Source organism: Molothrus aeneus, chromosome 28 (assembly GCF_037042795.1).
Source record: "Molothrus aeneus isolate 106 chromosome 28, BPBGC_Maene_1.0, whole genome shotgun sequence".
Lineage (NCBI taxonomy): Eukaryota > Metazoa > Chordata > Aves > Passeriformes > Icteridae > Molothrus > Molothrus aeneus.
Genome location: NC_089673.1, coordinates 3049642 through 3067841, shown reverse-complemented (window position 1 = coordinate 3067841; position 18200 = coordinate 3049642). Strand labels below are relative to the sequence as shown.

The 18200-nt window shown below is 64.7% G+C and overlaps 2 protein-coding genes across 2 annotated transcripts; one reads left to right on the top strand and one right to left on the bottom strand.

Moving 5' to 3' along the window:
* Positions 1-495: 495 nt before the first annotated feature.
* Positions 496-9278, bottom strand: IGFBP4 (insulin like growth factor binding protein 4). The gene is made up of 4 exons (XM_066566745.1): positions 8903-9278; positions 3023-3177; positions 2772-2906; positions 496-2490 (listed from the first exon to the last, which is right to left on the bottom strand). The coding sequence occupies exons 1-4, from the start codon at positions 9276-9278 to the stop codon at positions 2362-2364; spliced, it is 795 nt and encodes a 264-aa protein (XP_066422842.1). The 3' UTR covers positions 496-2361.
* A 2108-nt stretch (positions 9279-11386) lies between these two features.
* On the top strand, positions 11387-17712 carry LOC136567173 (collagen alpha-1(XVIII) chain-like). Its single transcript, XM_066566672.1, has 22 exons — positions 11387-11699; positions 11864-12042; positions 12359-12427; positions 12584-12637; positions 12724-12789; positions 13008-13223; positions 13957-14076; positions 14153-14206; positions 14358-14384; positions 14650-14751; positions 14927-15050; positions 15185-15201; positions 15307-15348; positions 15435-15462; positions 15691-15740; positions 15830-15964; positions 16093-16155; positions 16279-16347; positions 16430-16498; positions 16649-16843; positions 17033-17136; positions 17244-17712. The coding sequence occupies exons 1-22, from the start codon at positions 11387-11389 to the stop codon at positions 17452-17454; spliced, it is 2307 nt and encodes a 768-aa protein (XP_066422769.1). The 3' UTR covers positions 17455-17712.
* The last annotated feature ends 488 nt before the right edge of the window (positions 17713-18200 follow it).

Below are 18200 nucleotides of genomic sequence, written 5' to 3'. Positions count from 1 at the left end.
AGGTGCCCGGTGCGCCCTGGCACCAGCAGGAACCTGCTCATGTGCCTCGGGCTGCAGCACTGCCTGGCCACGAGCCCGTGTCCCTGGAGCAGCCGGTGCCTGTCCCTGTGTGCCCCTGAACTTTGAAGCCGGTCCAGGGTCCCCTCCCCAGGCTGGCGCCGTTGCCGCTGCTCGGTGGCGCTGCGTGGGGCGACAGTGACAATCCTCGCGGTGGCACCGGTGGAGACACTGAGCCGGGAGTCATGAGGAAGCAAGAAATTATTTGTTTCCCACCCCATCCCTGCTCAGGGAGGTTCTTCCAGAGGCTCGTGGGCTCCTGGGTTTGCAGGGCTGCTGAACCCCAAACCCAGAGCAGGTCCCTGGGCAGAGGTGGTGACCAGAGCCTGTCCCCACACCAGTGGGATCCTACAGCCCCCTCGTTCCTGCTCTGCCTCCCTCCCCTCCCATAATTTAAAAGCATAAAAGATAAAACACACTGGACAGAAACACATCAAATAACGGGAAATTAAATACAGTAATTACCTTTTTTGAGGATACAAAGGTTCAAGTGTACTGTAAAAGATCGGTGCTACACGGGAATCTGATGGGATGGGCTTGGCCTGGGAGGGACGGACAGGGACCCCTTGGGCTCCAGGGGACACGCTGGGGGTGGGGGACACTGGTACATGGTGGTGTGTAAATACAGCCCTAAACTACAGGAGAGACGCTACGAGACGCTGGAGCCCTCGGAGCGGGACACAGAATGTGCCCTGGGGCATTGCCGGGAGCCCCCAGACCAGGAAAGGCCCTGCTGGACCCGCCCTGGTGCAGACGGGGAGTGGCCGAGGCCACCAGGCTGGCGCTGTCACTGCACTGTGTCCTGCTGTGGTGCTGCCACAGGGGACTGGCACTGGGACTGGCACTGGGACTGGCCCCGGGAGTCCCTTCCTTGGTGCGGGGGCTCTGAGGGGTGGCAGGGACAGGGACCCCCCTCCCCACCAAGGACCATCCTGGTAAATGGACTCAGTTTAGAAGCTGTGTGTGAGCAGGGCCACGGGCAGCCAGGGCAGGCAGGGATCTGGCAGGGCACAGGGCAGGCAGGGATCAGGAGGGCAGAGGGTGTTTCACTAAAACTGAAACGCTTCGTTCCCATTGGGGGGCCTTGAACAGGACAAATCCACATGGAAAACCAAAACCGACCACTGAGGCCATGATGGAGCCAGAGGGTGGGTCAGGAGGGGACTGGGGAAGTCCCCTCTGTCTTTAGCACACTTTCCATGGCATTTTTATGTGAAAAATTTCCATCCCAGAAGAAAAACCAGGTACAAAACCAGTGACAATTTCTCAGCTGAGAACATTGTGCTGGTGAAATCAGATCCCATCACGGAGACATTCCAGAATCCATCCCAGTTTTGTCACATTGGCCAAGAAGAGAAGACAGGAGCCATCACTGCAGTGCCCCAGTCCCTGGGGATGGAGAATTCCAGCCTTGGGGCCACACAGTCACTTATCAAATCCCACCAACAACACTTTTTAAATACTAAAAAATTTGGGGAAGAAAGAAAAAACTCAAACCAAAAGAAGCTCTTCCCCCTGGGATGTGTTTCCTGGGCATCCCTAACCCCTCCACCTTCCCTTCAATGCTGCTTGCCTGGGGATCCCGACCCCCTCACCCCAGGAGGGAGGAGGGAGACAGGATGGATGAGAGGCTTTGTCCCTGCACAGGGAGTGGGATGGGGCTGGGCCATGGGGAGGAGGACCTGGGCTGTGGGGCTGGGGGGCTGCAGCAGGGTGGGGGAAGGTCTCTTATTGCTCTGAGTGGCCACACTGCCCTTCACACACACGCACTCGGGGTGGGATGCAGGCAGGGGGGTCTCTCCAGGCCCCCCAGTCCTTGCCTGGGCAGCCTCTCGCCACCAGGGAGGGCAGGATGAGGCACTTCTGCTGCTGCCCCTGCAGAGGTGTGGCATGGAGGGCACTGAGCCGCAAATGCGCTGCTGCCACCGCGCCCCCCGAGCTGCCAGGTGTCCGAGGTTACCTGCGGGGCCAGGCTGAACACCGGGGGCACCACGGGGCAGCAGCAGCAGCAGCAGCAGCATCAGGGGTGCCCCCCACCCACTCCACCCAGACAGCCCGGGGCAGCATCATCCAAGCCGTGTCCGTGCGGGATGGAGGCGCGGCCGGCGCTCGCCGGGGTGGATCCCTGGCGGTGGCTGTAGTGGTCATGGCGGTGCCGCGGGCGCGGAGCGCGGCGCCATCCCAGGCGCATCCTCCCGGGCTCCCCCGGCACTGCTCAGCAGTCACCTCCCCTCTCCTCCTCTCTCCTGGGCAGCCCCGGCGGGGGTCCTGGCCCTGCACGGCGCGGGGCCACCGCGGTCACGCTCACATGCTGTCGGCCAGCTGGTGACAGTCCAAGTCCCCCTTCAGCTCCAGGAAGCCCGGCAGCTTCACCCCCGTCTTGCGGTCCACGCACCAACACTTGCCCCGCTGCCCGTCCAGCGCCGGGTGACACTGTGGGGATGGCTTCGGTCAAGGACACCCAGCCTGGACCCCACGGGCTGCCTGGCAACCCAACAAGGAGCTCTCTTTGGGGCTTTACCACCCCCATCCCACCTGGGGTTTTTGGAAAGGGCCCCCAGCACCCAAAGGGTGACTCCCACCAAAGCCAGGAGCCAGACAGGCTCTGCCGTGCCTTGTCACTGTCCCCTCCATCCACGCCCCCCTCCCAGTCTCACCTTGGCTCTACAAAATGCCCCTCCCAGCCCCCTGTGACAGGTCAGAGCCCATCCTACCTGCTTGGGGTGGAAGTTGCCGTTGCGGTCGCAGTTGGGGATGGGGATGACGTAGAGATCCTCGTGCGTGCGGGTCTGCGAGGCCGCCAGCCGCTCCAGCGCCCGGTGCAGCTCACTCTGGCATGAGCCCTGCGCCTGGGGAAAGGGAAGGCTGAGCTGGCTGCAGGGCTGGCACATGCTCCAGGCCCTGAGCCACAGGACCCTGACCCTGGAGCACCCTCCCTGCCCTCCCCAGCCCTCCTGGGGCTCACCATGACCCGCGTGTCCTCGCGGTGGTGAGGGCTCCCACTGCTGCGCATCTTGTTGCCGTTGTTGACCCTCTTGGCCTGTTGCTTCTGCAGGCACTTGCGGTCGTGGATGCTGCAGGGGCTGAAGCTGTTGTTGGGGTGGTCGATCTCCTCCTTCTCTGCAGAGACACAGACCAAGAGGGCTCAGTGCCACAGAGCCCCCACGGTGTCCCAGTGTCCACAGTGCCACTTGCACCCCAAGGAACAACATGCAGTGGCTTCTGGCAGGTGCCACATCACTGCCTCTGGTCCCTACAAGTGTCACTCACAGCCCTGGGTCCATCCTGCCCCTTCCACTGCACTGAGCTGAGCTCCTTGCAGCACTGGGAAAGACTCCTGGGAGTTTTTCCTACTCATTAGCCACGGCTAACAACTTGTTGCCGTGTGTGTGTTATTGTAGGGTCACAAATGCCCGCTGCGAGTGCTGGGCAGTGGCTCCAGTGTGCTGGGTCTGGCTGTGCTCTTGCCAGCCACACGTCACCAGGTGCTCACCCACAGCACTGGAGCTACAGGCTTGGAAGCTGAGACACGGACAGTGAGCTCCAGGACACCTCAGCGCCTCCCAAAATCTGCCTGTAGGAGCTGCAGTGGCAGTGGAGGCACCGGGGCGGAGCTGAGCCCCCGCCAGGCCCGGGGCGGCACCGGGCGCCACGGCCGGGAGTGGAGCCGTGCTCTGCTGCGGGGAACGGCCCTCGCCAAGACATGAAAGAAGAAATTCCTGGAATAAGAAAGTTAATCTCCCGCGGGGCCGATCCCAAAAGGCGGCACTTGGCATCCCCGCCTGCGCCAGGAGCGCAGCCAAGCTGCCGGCCCAGATGTTGGCAGCTGGACAGAGCGTCATGAGACGAGTGCTCGGCGTGACTTTAGCTTTTTAAAAAGCTGCCGGTTCCTCTGGTTTGGGGCCCGTGAAGACTCTGTGGAGGGGGGACACCCCAAGAACCAGGGTTCCTCCTGTGCTCAGAGCTACGTCAGGCACAGCCCAGGCAGTTTTTGCCCCCCAGCCCACCTGGGCTGTACAGGGAAGTGGCTGAGGTTATCATGGGGTTGGGCTTAAATAAATCAATATTGCAGCTGGCAGCAGGGAACACCTTCCAAACCAGGCAGGGGGTGGTCGCTGTCGAGGGTCACACCCAGGGGCTCACAGTGCCAGCACAGGGGCTGTTGGGTGACACCCGGCGCTGGCCCTTCCCACAGGCAGGCAGAGGGCTTAGAGCCACAGCTTCCTGCCCACTGTATCCCCACGGCATCCCGGTCCTGATCTCCCACCAGCACCTCTTGCCTCGGTCCCTGCAGTGCAGGGCTCCTGGCCCAGCTCCTGGGGGCCCGGTTAAAGTCCAGAGTGAAGCCCCAATCAAAGCCCCCTCCCTCGTGGGTGTTATTTGCTTTTTGCTTAATCTGTCCATTTTTTTTTTTTTCCAGGAAATAGCTAATGCCCTTGAAATTTGAAACACGAACCCAAAGCCTCCAGGACCCTGCACAGAGCAGTGCCAGCGCCAGCCCCCGGCGGCACCAACCACGAGGCTGTGGCGCAATGGGGGCGCTGGTGGCAGAGCCCCGCCGGGAGCTCGGTGACTCTGGCAAGGATGCTCCTCCCCTGTATCCCTGTGGGGAGACACACAGCAAGAGCTGGGCAGATTTGGCACCCGTGCGGGACCACCGTGCCGAAGTTCCTGCACCTCCATGCGCTGCTCCCACGCCGTGGAAAGGCAGCACCGGGAGGCAGCGGCGCTGCCCCCGCAGGGGAAGCCCTCACCGGTGGCTGGCACAGCCAAACCCCCTTCTTCCCCCCGCCAGCCGCCTCCAGAGCATCAAATCTCCCGGCTTAAATAAAACCAGATGCCAATAACATTTTCATAAGGTCACATGAAACGCCGGTGCCTCCGGGCAGCGAGGCGGCTCCTGACAGCGCTCGCTCGGGACCCGCGGTCCCCGGCTCCCACGGCAGCTCCAGCATCCCTCCCTCCCTGCCCTCGGGGTTACTGTCCCCCTGCTAAGTGACACACAGCAGCTCAGGGGACCTCTCGCCTCCCTGGAAATCCGAAAACTCACCCTCAGCACAAAGACTCGGGAAAAGCAACGCGTGTGGAGCCCAGAGCTGCCACGCCCCACACTGCCCTGATGCCACCCAGTCTGCCGCTTCTGCATGGGCACCACCACCCTGGAGGCATGGAGGGTAGGGGGGTCCCGATTTGGCCAAGGAAAGCCTCTCTGGTCACTTCGGTGCCAAGGGGATGGGAGCGGGGGCTGACCTCGCTGGACACATAAACCAGCCGCCTGTCCCGGGAGGAGGAGGAGGAGGATTCCTGCCGGCCTGTGGACAGGGCACACAAACGAGTCATTCAGCATCGCCTTCAATTAACGGGAGCTGCAAATGAGGTTGGTCACGTGCCGAGTCTGTGATTCACAGCGCTAAGCCCGAGGGAGCGGGAAGGGCTCCGGCTCCACCGCGCGGATCCCGTGGGAGCAGAGCCTGGGGCAGCCAGCAAAGCCCTGCGACCTCGCGTGTGTGTCCTTGGGGACAGACAAGTGTCACTGACCCCCACAGCTCCAGCCCCGCTCCCCCCTGTGCCACCAGCCCCAGCACCAAGGACCTCATATGCCTCAAAGGGCACAAGGGGCATCCACATGTGTGTGGCCAGCGTGGCACAAGCCACAGTGAGCCCCAGCACCCTCCATGTCCCTTTCCAGCGCCCCCAGTGTCACCTGTGGGTGGTCCTGGCAGGACTGTGGCAGTGCTGGCTCTTGGCTTCCTGGGCTCTGGACTTGGCAGGCGCCAGCACTGGGAGGGCCATGCTCTTTGTACCAAGTGCTGGTTCTGGCAGAACGTGGGGAGCCAGGGATGGGGGTGGCAGAGGTGCAGACACAGGCACCTACTGCCCATTGGCCTGGGATGCCAGCTGGGAGCTCGGCCCATCCCCATGCCGTGCTCAAACACGGCTGAGCACCTCCCACCTCAGTGCCCAATGTGGGACCGAGGGAGGGGAGGTCAGGATGCAGCAGAGGGAGTGAGGAATGCAAGTGCAGGTGATTCCCCAGAGGGACCAGAACCTTGCCAGGAGCAGCACCCAGCCTGGAGAAACCCAAGTATTGGTGAGCCCCCAGCCCAGGGGACAGCTGGGACATGGCTGAGCCTTGCCTGGCAGAACCCAGCCTGTCCTCCCTGCCTGTGCACTGTCCAGCCATGGCTCAGCCACCACCATTCCTCCCCGTGACTGCACACAGAAAGAAAACAGGATCTGTCCCAGCTTACAGAGACCACACGGGATGAACGCAGCTCCCATGGGTCAGGTTTTCCCAGACATAATCATTTACCCAACACTAAATCACTCATCGTGTGTGCTGGGGAATATGTCCTCACCTCCTCCTGGCTGCCACACATGGGCTCAGCCACCACCACCCGCCAGCTGTGACAGAAACACGGGGCTGGCACCTTCTGGAGCCGGCCCTGCACAGGGTTCTGGCTGAGGAGTGGGATCCCAAAGCCAGCCATGAGCTGGCAGGGCCAGGGTCCAGCACGAGGTGCCCAGACCCGCTCGAGTAAGGTGAGCAGCCACTGCCCCCTCACCTCCTGAGAGTCACATCCCGTGGGTGCCACAGGTCCCGGCTGAGCAGAGAGGCTCTTCCTGGCTGTGGAGCCGGGAGCCATGTCCGACTGCTCACAAAGCCCAGCCCCCTGATCCCAGCCTCTTCCCTGGAATGCGGAGCCCCCCGGCCAGAGCCCCCAGACAAAATGTTTACTGTACGAGCCGCGCGTTAACCGCTTCCCAGCCGCCGGCACAGCTCAGCCCCGCGGGCACAGCCGGGGGCACCTGCTCCATACAGCCCTGCCCCTCAACGGGCACTTAATTCCCTTCTGCTGGTCCCCAGGGGCATCAGAGACACCAGCCATGCCAGGGTGCCCTCGCTGCGCCAGGCAGGGCTGTGTGGGAGCCTGCAGCCCCCAGCCCCACGCTCCCACCATGCCTGGGATGTACCACTGGGACAGCATCGATTTCTGTGGGTGTCCTGCCCACATCCTGTCCGGGACAGAGGGGCTCCTGCTGCCCTCTGGCCCATCCTGCTGCCTGTGAGGCTGCTGGCTAGCACGGTGCCCGGCGGGCGACCCGGCTGCCATAGCCACCCACCCATCCCCAGCCAAGCCAAAACACCGCGGGAAGGAAGGGAAAAAATGCAAGGCTGTTTCCTAAAGGCTCTGGGAAAAAATGTTGCATTACACGGGGCACGGCCAAAACCAACAGGGCTTGGCAGCACGGCGCAGCCCCGGGCCAGGGAGCCCAGACAGCTCCTGCAGGATGTGGGATGAGGACAGACAGGCAGGACAGGGGGGTTCTGAGCACTCCCAGCCAGCTCCTGTCCCAGCAGGGGTGGCCAGAGGGGCCTATCCACGAATGGCACTCATCACAACGGGGACACCAGAGGAGCTGCCATGGATCAGATATGCAAGGAGGGAGTGGAAGTGGGATCCAGCCCCCCGGATGGGCAGGGACAAACATTGCTCCAGTCCCTTCTGCCCCTCAAGGAGCTCTAAGTGACCCCATGTGGGGACCCAGGGTCAGGCCAGATGTGGATTGTCCTGGGCTGATACTTCCCAGCTTCAGGGGACATGGTCCTGGTCACAGCCTGCAGGATGGGAAAGGGGAACCACCAATGGACCAGGTCCCCACACTGATTCCCTGGAAGCAGCTTCATTGCCGTGGTGTGACCTGCACCGCTCTGGGGTGGCTTCCCACTGCTGGCTTCTCTCTCAGACCCCAAATCCTGCCCAAGCACCAGGGGTCACCACCACCACCTGCAAGGCAGACAGAGCACACGGGAGGCAGCTCCTCCAGCCTGGCAGGGCAGACACAGCTCACACACAGCTCCCAGCTGGCCCTGCCTGGAGGGAAGCAGGTGCTCCATGCCCTCTTTCCTGTTTCCCTCCAGGAAAACAGGGGGGAAACAGATCTGGTGCAGCCAGACCTGCCAGCAGCATCCCAGAGGTCGCAGTGCAACAGGAGCTTCCCTGGCAGCTGGGATGTGTCCCCAAGGGCTGCAGGTGCTTGCAGGACACTGTCCCACTGTCCCATGGTCCAGGGCCACATTGCAGCCAGGGCACAGCAGGTGAAGGTTCACCTCTCCAGCACATGTGGTGCCAGTGGCTGTGACACTGCTGTGCCCGCGGTGGGTAAGGATGGCACAAATGTGAGCCACTTGTGCCAGGTCTCCTGCAGCCTGCCTCTGCTCCCTCCCTGGAACGTGCTCCCTGCATTCCCATCCTGTGCTGTCCCATCCCATCCCATCCCATCCCATCCCATCCCATCCCATCCCATCCCATCCCATCCCATCCCATCCCATCCCATCCCATCCCATCCTGCCTCTCAGAGTCATGGAATTGTTTGGGCTGGAAGGGACCTTAAAGACCACCCAGTTGTACCCTCCTGCCATGGGCAGGGACACTTTCAACCAGATGAGGTTGATCCAAATCTCATCCCACCTGGCCTTGAACACTTCCAGGAATGGGGCACCCAGAAATATTCTGGGCAACCTGTGCCAGAGCCTCACCACCCTCACAGGGAGGAATCTCCTCCTAACATCTAATCTAAATCTTCCCTTTTTAGTTTAAAATCCTTCCCCTTGCCCTGTCACAATCTATCCGTGTAAAAGTCACTCCTCGTCATTTTTCTCAGCTCCCTCTAAGTATGGGAAGGTCCCTGATGAGTCCACAGCTCTTGCCGAGTGAGCAGGGAGTGGGTTGGTGCCAACAGGGGTCATGCCACTGCCCCTGCGAGGGACAAGGACCCCCAGGCACCCACCCAGGGTACCCACCCTGGGCACCCACCCTCTGCCGCCCCTCCGCCGCCTCACCTGGGGGCTGGAGGCTCTCCTGGATGGCCTCGACGTCGGCCAGGTCTGTGCAGATGCCCTGGCCGTGCATGAGGGTGCGGAGGGGCCGGGGCTCGCCGCGGGGGGGGTAGCAGCGCAGCCCCGCACCGCAGCGCGCGGTGTAGACGCCGCAGGCGGTGCCGCGGGGCAGCGCGCAGGTCGCGCAGCACCCGCAGCCCGGCTCCCGCACCAGCTCCGCGCAGCCCTGCGGAGCCTTGCACCGCGCCAGCCGCTCCTCCGAGCACGGCGGGCACTGGATCGCCTCCTCGCCGCTGCCCGGCCGCGCCGCCGCCGCCAGCAGCGCCAGCACCACCGGCAGCACCGGCAGCCCCACCGGCAGCCCCGGCCCCGGGCGCATGGCGGCCCCGCTCCGGCCCCGCTCCGCGGCGCTCGGCTGGCGGCGGGCGCGGGGCGGCGGCGGCGGCTTTATGCGGCTTTATGCGGCCCCTGGCCACACCTCCCGCCGCCGCCACCGGGGCCACCGGCGGGGCCGCCCCCGTCGCCACCGGGAACCCACGGGGCAGCGACGCTCCCCCCGGCGGCGGCCACACCGGCACCGGCACCGCCGGTGGCTTCAGCGGCCAGGCCACCGGCGGGGCGGCCCCGGCGGCGGGCAGCGCCGAGAGCCGGCCCGGAGCCCCCGGCCCCGCGGCGCCCACCCGAACCACCCGCCTCCTCCACCCCGCTCAGTCCCGAGAGCAACCGGGATGAACGGGGGTCACACCGTGCGGGGCTGCAGCGCGGGGAACGCGGCCAAGACCCCCGGGGTGGGCTCCAGGCTCCGGGTGTGGGGGGTCCCGGAGGGAGGAGAAGTGCTGCTGATAACGGAGCATCTCGCACGGCTCGGCCTCGGTGTGTCCGGGACGGCCCAGGGCGGCCCCGCCGGGCCCCCGAGCCCACCTGGCCCCGGTCTCGCAGCCCCCCGCGCCCCCCGCCCCGCACAGCCCGGGATAGGTTGAAGGCTGCCGGCACCTAGTGGCTACTCGGGAAAAGCGGGAGCGGGCGGAAGCCCCGGCTGCCTCCTGGGACCCCGGCCCCGCCAGTCCCCGCTGCACCGGGCGAGGGCGGGAGCCCAGAGACGCGGGGAGCAGCCCCTGTGCCCGCGGGACAGTGCCCGAGCATCACCCGGGGCTAGTGACCCCCGAGCTGCGCCCTGGGGCATCGCAGTCAAAATCGGGTTTGGGACAACTGGGGGGACCTGTCTGGATGTGGGGAGGGGGGCATGGGCGCAGCACGGGGGTCTTGGATGTGGTGGGGGGCCCTGGTGTGGGGGTCAGTGCAGTGGGTGGGACCAGAGGAGCAGAGCTGCCTGTCATACAGGCTGAGAAGCCCAAACTCACCTCATGGGTGAGTACATCCAGTGCTCAAAGTGGCATTTTGGCTTGAGTGACAGCACTGGTGGCATTGCCACCAGGGCTCTCAAGACCAGCTTCTCTCTCCCGTGCAGGTGAGTTGGGCATCAGCAAGTGCAGGCAAGGACAGGGGCAAGCAGGGTCTGTGTCCCCCACACCCTCCAGCCCCAGGCCCCACAAAGTATCCTCACACAGCACCACTCTGAGCCCCTGCCCTGCCTGGCACTGCTGCACAGTGGCCCTGACTCGGGGCAGAGGCACCAGCCTTGACTCAGTGTCCCAGCAGAGACCAAACCCAAACAGGTGCCCAGTCCTGCTCGGGCTGTGGCACCTTATCAGGCCCTGGCAGCACTGAGTGCCCGCCAGGGAGACTGTTGTGTCTGCAGGCAGTGGGGGCACGCAGGGGAGGACAGCGTTCCCTCACCTCTGCCCAGACACTGCTCCTCCAGGTCCCTGTCCCAGCACCATCCCAGCACCATCCTGTAAAACTGAGTGGGGCTGGGCTGGTGCCCCCCACAGTTGTGCTGCCCCCACCCAACACAGCTCTGAGTCCATGCAGGGGCTCAGTGCTGGTGTTTGGTGCTCAGGTCCTTGCCTGGGACAGCCCCATGCCCCCAGTCCTTGATGGGGCCTCTTTGGGACTCTTGAGGCTGTGGGGGCCCAAACTGGCTGCAGCTCCTCAGCCACACACCCAGCAGGGTCTGGAGCTGCCACAGCCCTGGGGAGAGGTTGCAGACCAGCAAAAGGCAGGAGCAGGAGGGGGCTGAGGGTCAGAAAGGGCTGTAGGTCCCACCTGAGGGTGGCTCTGATGAAACCAGTGAGACCCCAGGCCCTTTGAATGTACTTTGGGACACGGTGCCTGCACAGCTGCTGCAGGACTCCAATACCAGCAGCAGCACAGACCTCAGGGAGGACCCGCAGCCAATGCCCCCTGCTCTCAGCCCGCCCCCTCCTCCACTGCATTTACTCCCCATTTCCAGGCAGCTTCTCCTCCCCAGCCCTCCCTCGCATCCATTCTGGCATCTCCTCCCTTCCTGCGGCTCCCACTGCCCCCTCTCCCCGGGCTGGCAGCACAGACGGTGTCCCGGCTCCGTGGGTGCTCAGCACCCGCCGGATGCGGTCCGTGGGTGCGGGTGCGGGTGCGGGGCGGGCCGGGGGCGTGGCGGGGCCGCCGATAACAGCGGGCGCCGAGCCGGGGCCGCGGGACCAGACGGCGCAGGGAGTGGGACGAGCCAAGGACCCCCCGATCCTGGGCAGCCGGGGCAGCGGAATGGGGTCCAGCCGCCTCCTGAGACTCCTCTGCATGGTCTCGGTGCTGGCCAGGTGCCTGCACCCTGCCACGGCCCAGTGGTTTTCCCTGGGCTCAGAGGACACCACCCCGGATCCAGGCACCAGCCCCGTGCCCCCCAGCCTGGATGGGGAGGAAGGTAGGCATGGTGGGATGGGGACGTGGCTCTCCCAGCACCCCAAATTCCTGCTTCTCAGCATGGAGGGGGCACGTGGAGGGTGGTGTGTGGGGTGCCAGGGTCTAGGGCTGCTGGTGGCACCTCTGTGGCCATGGGAGTGTTATGGCACCCTGGTCCCCCTCCAGCCCTGCCACCTCCATCCCAGCGCTCCTTTGCTCCTGCAGACACAGACGCCAGCGTGGAGCCCGTGGGGAAGGTGCTGCTGAGCAAACCTCCCCTGGTAACAGCCCCTAAACGCCGGGACCATCCCTCCAGGGGGGCAGCAAAGGGGTCAGGCCGTGCCCTGCCACGCACACGAGGCCAGGTGGGTGCTTTTTCCTGGGCAGCAGCGCCCCTCCGGCTCCTCCAGCCCTCCCGAAATTCCCCAGCTGCTGCCACACTCCTTGCTATGTCTTTCCCCTTATCCATGCCCTGCTTGCACCACGTCCTGCCCCAACCCCAGCTCAGCTCTCTGTGCCCCCTTGGAAAGCAGTCACGGCAGCTCCCAGCGTCCCCTCACTGCAGCTCTGGGTTGGGCTCCCACGCCGGGCTGAGGGCAGCCCCGGCTGGGGGAGGGTCTCACCGGCCCCCCAGAATCCCCCCGAGCCCTGCCCTGAGTCGTCCCTGTCTGTCCCAAGCAGCACCGACCCACGGCCGCCCCGGAGATCTTGGAGGGGAGCGCAGTGGAGGAGGAGTTCCTGCAGATCCAGGTGATGGAGGGGTCCCGGTCCCCGGGGAGGTCCCCTGGGATGGACAGCAGGACAAGGGGCTCTGGAAAACACGGGCGGGACGGGATGGGGACGGTGGGAGTGGGGAATGGGGACGGTGCTCAGGGATCTTGCTCTCAGCCCCTCTCCCCCGCACAGACCACGGCCAAGGGGCTGCCCCGCCGGCTCCCGGACACGGACCCTGCCCTCCAGGTGAGAGGTGGGCGCGGGGCACCTGTGTCGGACCCGTCCATCGGGGCTCCGGCCCCGCTGCTCACGGCTGCTCTCTCCCTCTCCAGGTGCACAACACCTCCGGCTGTGTCTGCCCCGTGCGCCCCGGCCCTCCCGGCCCTCCCGGCCCAAAGGTGCGCTGCTCCTCCCGCAGGGACCCAGAGGGACTCACCGTGATGGTCTTTGTCTGAGCTAAACCCTTTTTGCTCGTGATTTGGACTCTAACTTTGGGGTCTGGGTGGAGAAGCGACTCAGGTGGCCCCAGGGGGGGGGAAGTCAGCAGGTGCCCGTGGTGGGCTCCAGTGGAGAAAAGTGCCAGAAGGTGGAGCCAGGCTCTGAATTTCCCCGACAGGGAGAGAGAGGTGACCGAGGGTTCCCCGGAGAGAGAGGCCAGCCCGGATTCTTAGGGGAGAGAGGGAAGTCCGGCAGCCCAGGACAGCCAGGTCACCAGGGTCCCCGGGGCCCTCCGGGTCCTCCGGGACCACCGGGGCCCCCGGGACCCCCGGGCGCCTGGGGAGCCCGGGGCTCACCCGCGCCTGCTGCACTTCCTGAGAGATCAGAGAACGAGGTGAGCACAGGAACAAGGGCCGGTGATGCCGGTGCTGGCCGCAGGGTGCGTCCCCGGCGGGACTGGCGGGGTGGGGAGGGCTAGGACATGCGGCTGGGCAGGGGGACCAGGGGATGCGACACGGCAGCTCATTGACTCTGCTCCCTCTCCCTCCAACCTGACAAGCAGCTGGCAGTCTCCAGCCCTGCAGGAAACCCAGGACCCCCAGGTCCCCCCGGGCTGCCCGGCATGCCCGGACCCCCCGGGTACCCAGGCCACGACGGCCCCCAGGGGGCCCCTGGGCGGGAGGGAAAGCCAGGACCCCCAGGCCCTCCAGGGGCCGTGGGGCCGCCCGGTTTCCCTGGGGCTGAAGGACTTCCAGGGTCTCCAGGCTCAGCTGGGCCAGATGGACCCCCAGGGGCACCCGGACTCCCAGGGCCTCAGGGTCCCCCCGGGGTGCCTGGGCACGAAGGACCCCCTGGTCCCCCAGGATCTGCATCACACCCTGGCAAACCAGGGCTCCGAGGGGAGCCAGGATTCCCAGGACCAAAGGTAAGGGGGTCCCAGCCCTGTCCATGGCCCTGGGGTGGGATGGGGTACCCAGGCTCACCAGATCCTCTCACTGCCCTGGGGGAGCAGCCCCATTGCCAAGCCCTCAGAGCACTCCAGGGCTGCCCCAGTCCTGCCACAGTGGGGCCTGGGGGAGCCCAGGGGCTGAACTCCACACTCACCACCCTGTGCCATCTGCCCTCAGGGTGAGAAGGGCGAGTATGGGCTGCCAGGCATGCCAGGGAGCCCTGGCCGGACAGGAGAACCAGGGCCCCCGGGCATGCCCGGTCCCATGGGGCCACCAGGACCACCAGGGGACTACAGGGTGAGTAGGGGGTCCCAAGCTGTGGGTCCTGGGTGGGAGGAACCCTAGTGTCACCCCACACACCCTCTCTTTGCAGTGTGACTCACGCCACGCTGGACACCGTGGGTTGGACGGGCTGCCGGGCCCCAAGGTGAGCTGGGCACCATGGGCAGGGGTCCTGGCACCCTGACCAACCATCACCATGGCGGGTGGTACCCTGGTTGTGAGGCACAGCACTGCCTGGGGGGGGCCTGGGGACCCCCAGAGCTGGGAACTGACAGCATCTCTCACTTCCCTTCCAGGGAGAAAAGGGCGACCCTGGAGAGCCGGTTTGTAGCCACCAGCAGCAGTGGGGGGGGAGAACAGCAGGCTGGGGGGTCCCATCCCCACCCCTGAGCCCTCCATGCTGCCTTTGCTCCCCCAAAACCCTTCACCTCCCCTCGGGGCACAGCGTGGGGGTCAGGGACACCATGGCACACGCAGAGGCACGCGTGTGCTCACCTGTGCCACCCCTAAACATGCCCAGCACACCCCAGAGGCACCCCCCAGACTCAGCACAGCCTCTAACCCTGCCTCTCTCTGTGGCTCACCCAGGGATGCTGCTATGGGGAGCACGGGTGCAAACCAGGGCACCTCCCCTTTGCCAGCACTGGCAGCCAGCCTGGCTCGTGGGGGTCCATCAACAGGTACCAGACGGTGAGTGGCCAGGGGAAGGGGTGCCCAGGGACCCCAGCCCAGCCTTGGGGACATGGTTCACCCCACTGGCAACCCCACAGGACCCAGATAGGGTGGAGGAAGGAGAGGGGGAGAAGGGAAAATGGAGAGAGAGAAGATGGAGATCAGTCTCAGTCTTCTCCCTCTCCTTTTGCAGGATGGCAAAGAGGAACCAGAGATTTATGGAGCGATCATCCCCCATGTGAGAGTCCCTTCCTGGCCTGTGTCTGTGCTGCCCCAGCCAGGGACACTCAGCCCTGGGAGGGGACAGGAATGGGAACGTGGGGGGCATCAATTGGGTGTCACAGCACCAAACCAGCCCAGTCCCACCTCCACACTGCTCCACTGCAGGGTCTTCGAGGTCCCCCCGGGAACCCCGGCCCCCCTGGGCCCCCCGGCCCCCCTGGCCCACCAGGTCTCCTCTACCTCAACGTAAGGCCCAGCACTGGTGTGCACACGCCTGTGCCAGAGCACACACACACGTGTGAGCGTGCACAGCACCAGGGCCCCCCCAAACCTGCCTGTCTTTGGTTGCAGAGGGTGCACCCCGTGCATGCCCAGCCGCCCTGCAAGCAGCCGGTAAGCCACAGCCTCGCTGTCCCCAAGAGTGTCCCCGTCCCCTCCCTGTGCCCAGCAGCAGACACAGGCTCTGTTTGCCCTCACAGGCATCCACAGACCGCAGCTGGCCATCAGGTGAGGGCGTTTCCCAGGTGTTTTGGGGGTCCAGCCTCCTTGGAGACACCTTTCCTGAAGTCTTCCCCCCTTCCTTGGGTGCTGGGACCATGCCAGCACAGCTCCCTGGCACCACTGCTGGCTCTCCCACCCACTCCCACCACATCCCTGTGGGGCCAGCTCCCATAGGAGCATCCAGGCCCTATTCTGGGACATCTTGTGACCCCCCACCATCTCTGGGCTCTCCAGATGCTGGTGTCCCTCAGGCAGAGCCATCGGACTCCCGCACTGATCTCCGGGTGCGTCCAGGCTGTACCCCCAGGCAAACCCCCCCAGCTGCCCCAGGCAGACCCCCCCAGCAAGACCCTCACCCTCTGCCTCCCCCCAGCGCCAGACGTGGGTTTTCAAGTCCAAGGAGCTGATGGTGAAGGCGAGCAGTGCTGTGCCTGAGGGGAGCCTGGTCTATGTGAGGGAAGGGAGCAACGCCTTCCTGCGGACCCCCGCTGGCTGGAGCCGCCTCCTGGTACCGTGTGGGGTCCCTGGCAGGGCTGGGGGAGCAGGATCCAGGGCTGGGTTTGGCACTAGGGCAGCAGATCCCCAGGAAGGTGAGGATTCCTCCTAACCTGTCCCTCTGTTTGTGTCATTGAGCAGCTGGAGGATCCCAAGTCGTTCCTGGCTGGTGATGACCCCTCTGCCTCCACCCCACAGTACCAGGTGAGGAGTGCAGCAGCTGCAGGGCCCACTCAAGTCCCTGTAAGGGGACAGAGCCCTCCTCTGCATGATGGAGTGGACAGACCTCACAGGACTGTTCTCTCCTTCTTCCACCTCTCCATCCAGGAGGTGAAGAGGATGCAGCCAAGAGGTCCCAACACACTGTCACCCATGCAGTCTCCAACAGACTCACAGGTGAGCCCTGCTGAGGGTCTGGCCATGCTGGGAGGGCACACAGATGGGTGTCCCCAGACTGACCTGAGCTGTGTTTTTGCAGGTCCAGAAGGAGGAGGAACAAGGGCTGCCCCAGATTCTGCCCACCACCACAGCCCCACGGATCCCATCTGTAAGGAATGCCTGGCCCCAGGGTGGGGATGAGCAGCCAGACATGGGGAGAGGTGCCCAGGGGACCCCCAGTCCTGGCCAGCACTGCCAGGGGCTTACACCCCCTGGAATGGGGGGAGCAGAGACCTCAATTCCTCCCTGCCACCCCCAGCTCCGCCTGGCTGCCCTCAACGTGCCCCTGTGGGGCGACATGAGCGGGATCCGGGGCGCTGACCTGCAGTGCTACCGGCAGTCCCAGGAGGCCGGGCTCTACGGAACCTTCCGGGCCTTCCTGTCAGCCCCCAGCCAGCAGCTGCTGTCCATCGTCAAGAGGACAGACAGGACCCTCCCCATCACCAATCTGAAGGCAGGTACCCCCTCCCCAGGGAGGCTGGGGGAGGCAAAGCCTCACAGCCCCCATGAGCTGCAGTGGGTGGGGGACCCCCACCCAGCCCTGAGGCTGTGCTCAGGGATTTGGGGAGCTGCCCAGAGGATGGGGATTAGGGCTGGGGATTAGGGCATTCCCCTGGCTCAGCAGAGTGGCTCGTGCCCACAGGGGCAGCTGCTGGCCAAGTCCTGGAGCTCCCTCTTTGGGGGTGCTGCCCTGCGGGGTCCCATCTACTCCTTCAACGGGCGCAACGTCCTGGCAGATCCCCTCTGGTGAGTGTTGACAGGGTCCTGGAAGGATGGCCCTGTGTGGCTCCCTCCTTGCAGAAATGCAGGAGCAAAGAGCAGGGATGCCCCTCTCACCCCATCCCCACCCACAGGCCCCGCCGGCTAGCCTGGCACGGCTCCACGCCACGGGGTGGCCATGCCCGCCAGTGGGATTGCCAGGGCTGGCGCAGCTCTGGCACAGCCCAGGGCATGGCCAGTGCCCTGGGGGAGGGCAGGCTGCTGGCTGGGCAGAGGCACAACTGCTCCACACCGCTGGCCGTGCTCTGCATCGAGGTGGCTTTTCCTTACCGGCACATGTGGTGACAAGGGTGACACCCAAGCAGGAGCTCCAGGCATTCCTGTGTGGCTGGGGAATGTCCCTGGGAGCACCACGAGCTGTGCCAGAGCTCAGCTGAGGGGACACCAGGTCCACAGCCAGGCTGTGCCATGCCCAGCCCCAGCTGTGCCATCCCACAGATTCCTGTGCCACGGGGCAATGCTGGGCTGTGCCTGCAGCCTCCTACCTCCACTGGAGCCATCACCACCCAGAAATAAAGATATAAAAATGTTGTTTTTTTATGACACTATGCTTTGTTTTTGGGGGGACGTGGCCAGCTGCAGCAAGGAGCTGAAGGGAGACACCCAGGAATGGGAGCAGGGACTGGGAAGGGGCTCCAGTCCCCTTGGGGTTGGCAGTAACTGGGAGGGGACACCCTGGCACAGATCTCCATGTCAGTGAGGTCTGTGTTTTGGTCCCAGAACACAGAGTGGCCAGTATATCCCAGTGCCAGGTCTTGCTCAGTGTATTCCTGTGGGTTCCTGAGGCATTCCCAGTGTATCCCAGTGGGTCCAATGTCTGTCCAGTGTATCCCAGTGCGTGCCCAAGTTCCGTCCAGTGTCCCAGTCCAACGGGTCCCAGCGAATCCCTGGGACTTGCACAGTGTATAGCAGTACTTCAGTGGGTTCACAGGGTCTGTCCAGTGTATCCTACTATGTCCCAGTGTGTCCCAGTGTATCCCACTGTGTCCCAGTGTGTCCCACTATGTTCCATCGCCAACGGCAAACGGGCA

Coding starts and splice junctions, on each gene's coding strand:
- IGFBP4 (XM_066566745.1), bottom strand. CDS start 9,278: ATGCGCCCGGGGCCGGGGCTGCCGGTGGGGCTGCCGGTGCTGCCGGTG. Junction 2,907..3,022: donor GCGAGGACACGCGGGTCATG/GTGAGCCCCAGG, acceptor CCCTTTCCCCAG/GCGCAGGGCTCATGCCAGAG. Junction 2,491..2,771: donor GCAACTTCCACCCCAAGCAG/GTAGGATGGGCT, acceptor CCATCCCCACAG/TGTCACCCGGCGCTGGACGG.
- LOC136567173 (XM_066566672.1), top strand. CDS start 11,387: ATGCGGTCCGTGGGTGCGGGTGCGGGTGCGGGGCGGGCCGGGGGCGTG. Junction 12,043..12,358: donor TGCCACGCACACGAGGCCAG/GTGGGTGCTTTT, acceptor TGTCCCAAGCAG/CACCGACCCACGGCCGCCCC. Junction 14,207..14,357: donor ACGGGCTGCCGGGCCCCAAG/GTGAGCTGGGCA, acceptor CTTCCCTTCCAG/GGAGAAAAGGGCGACCCTGG.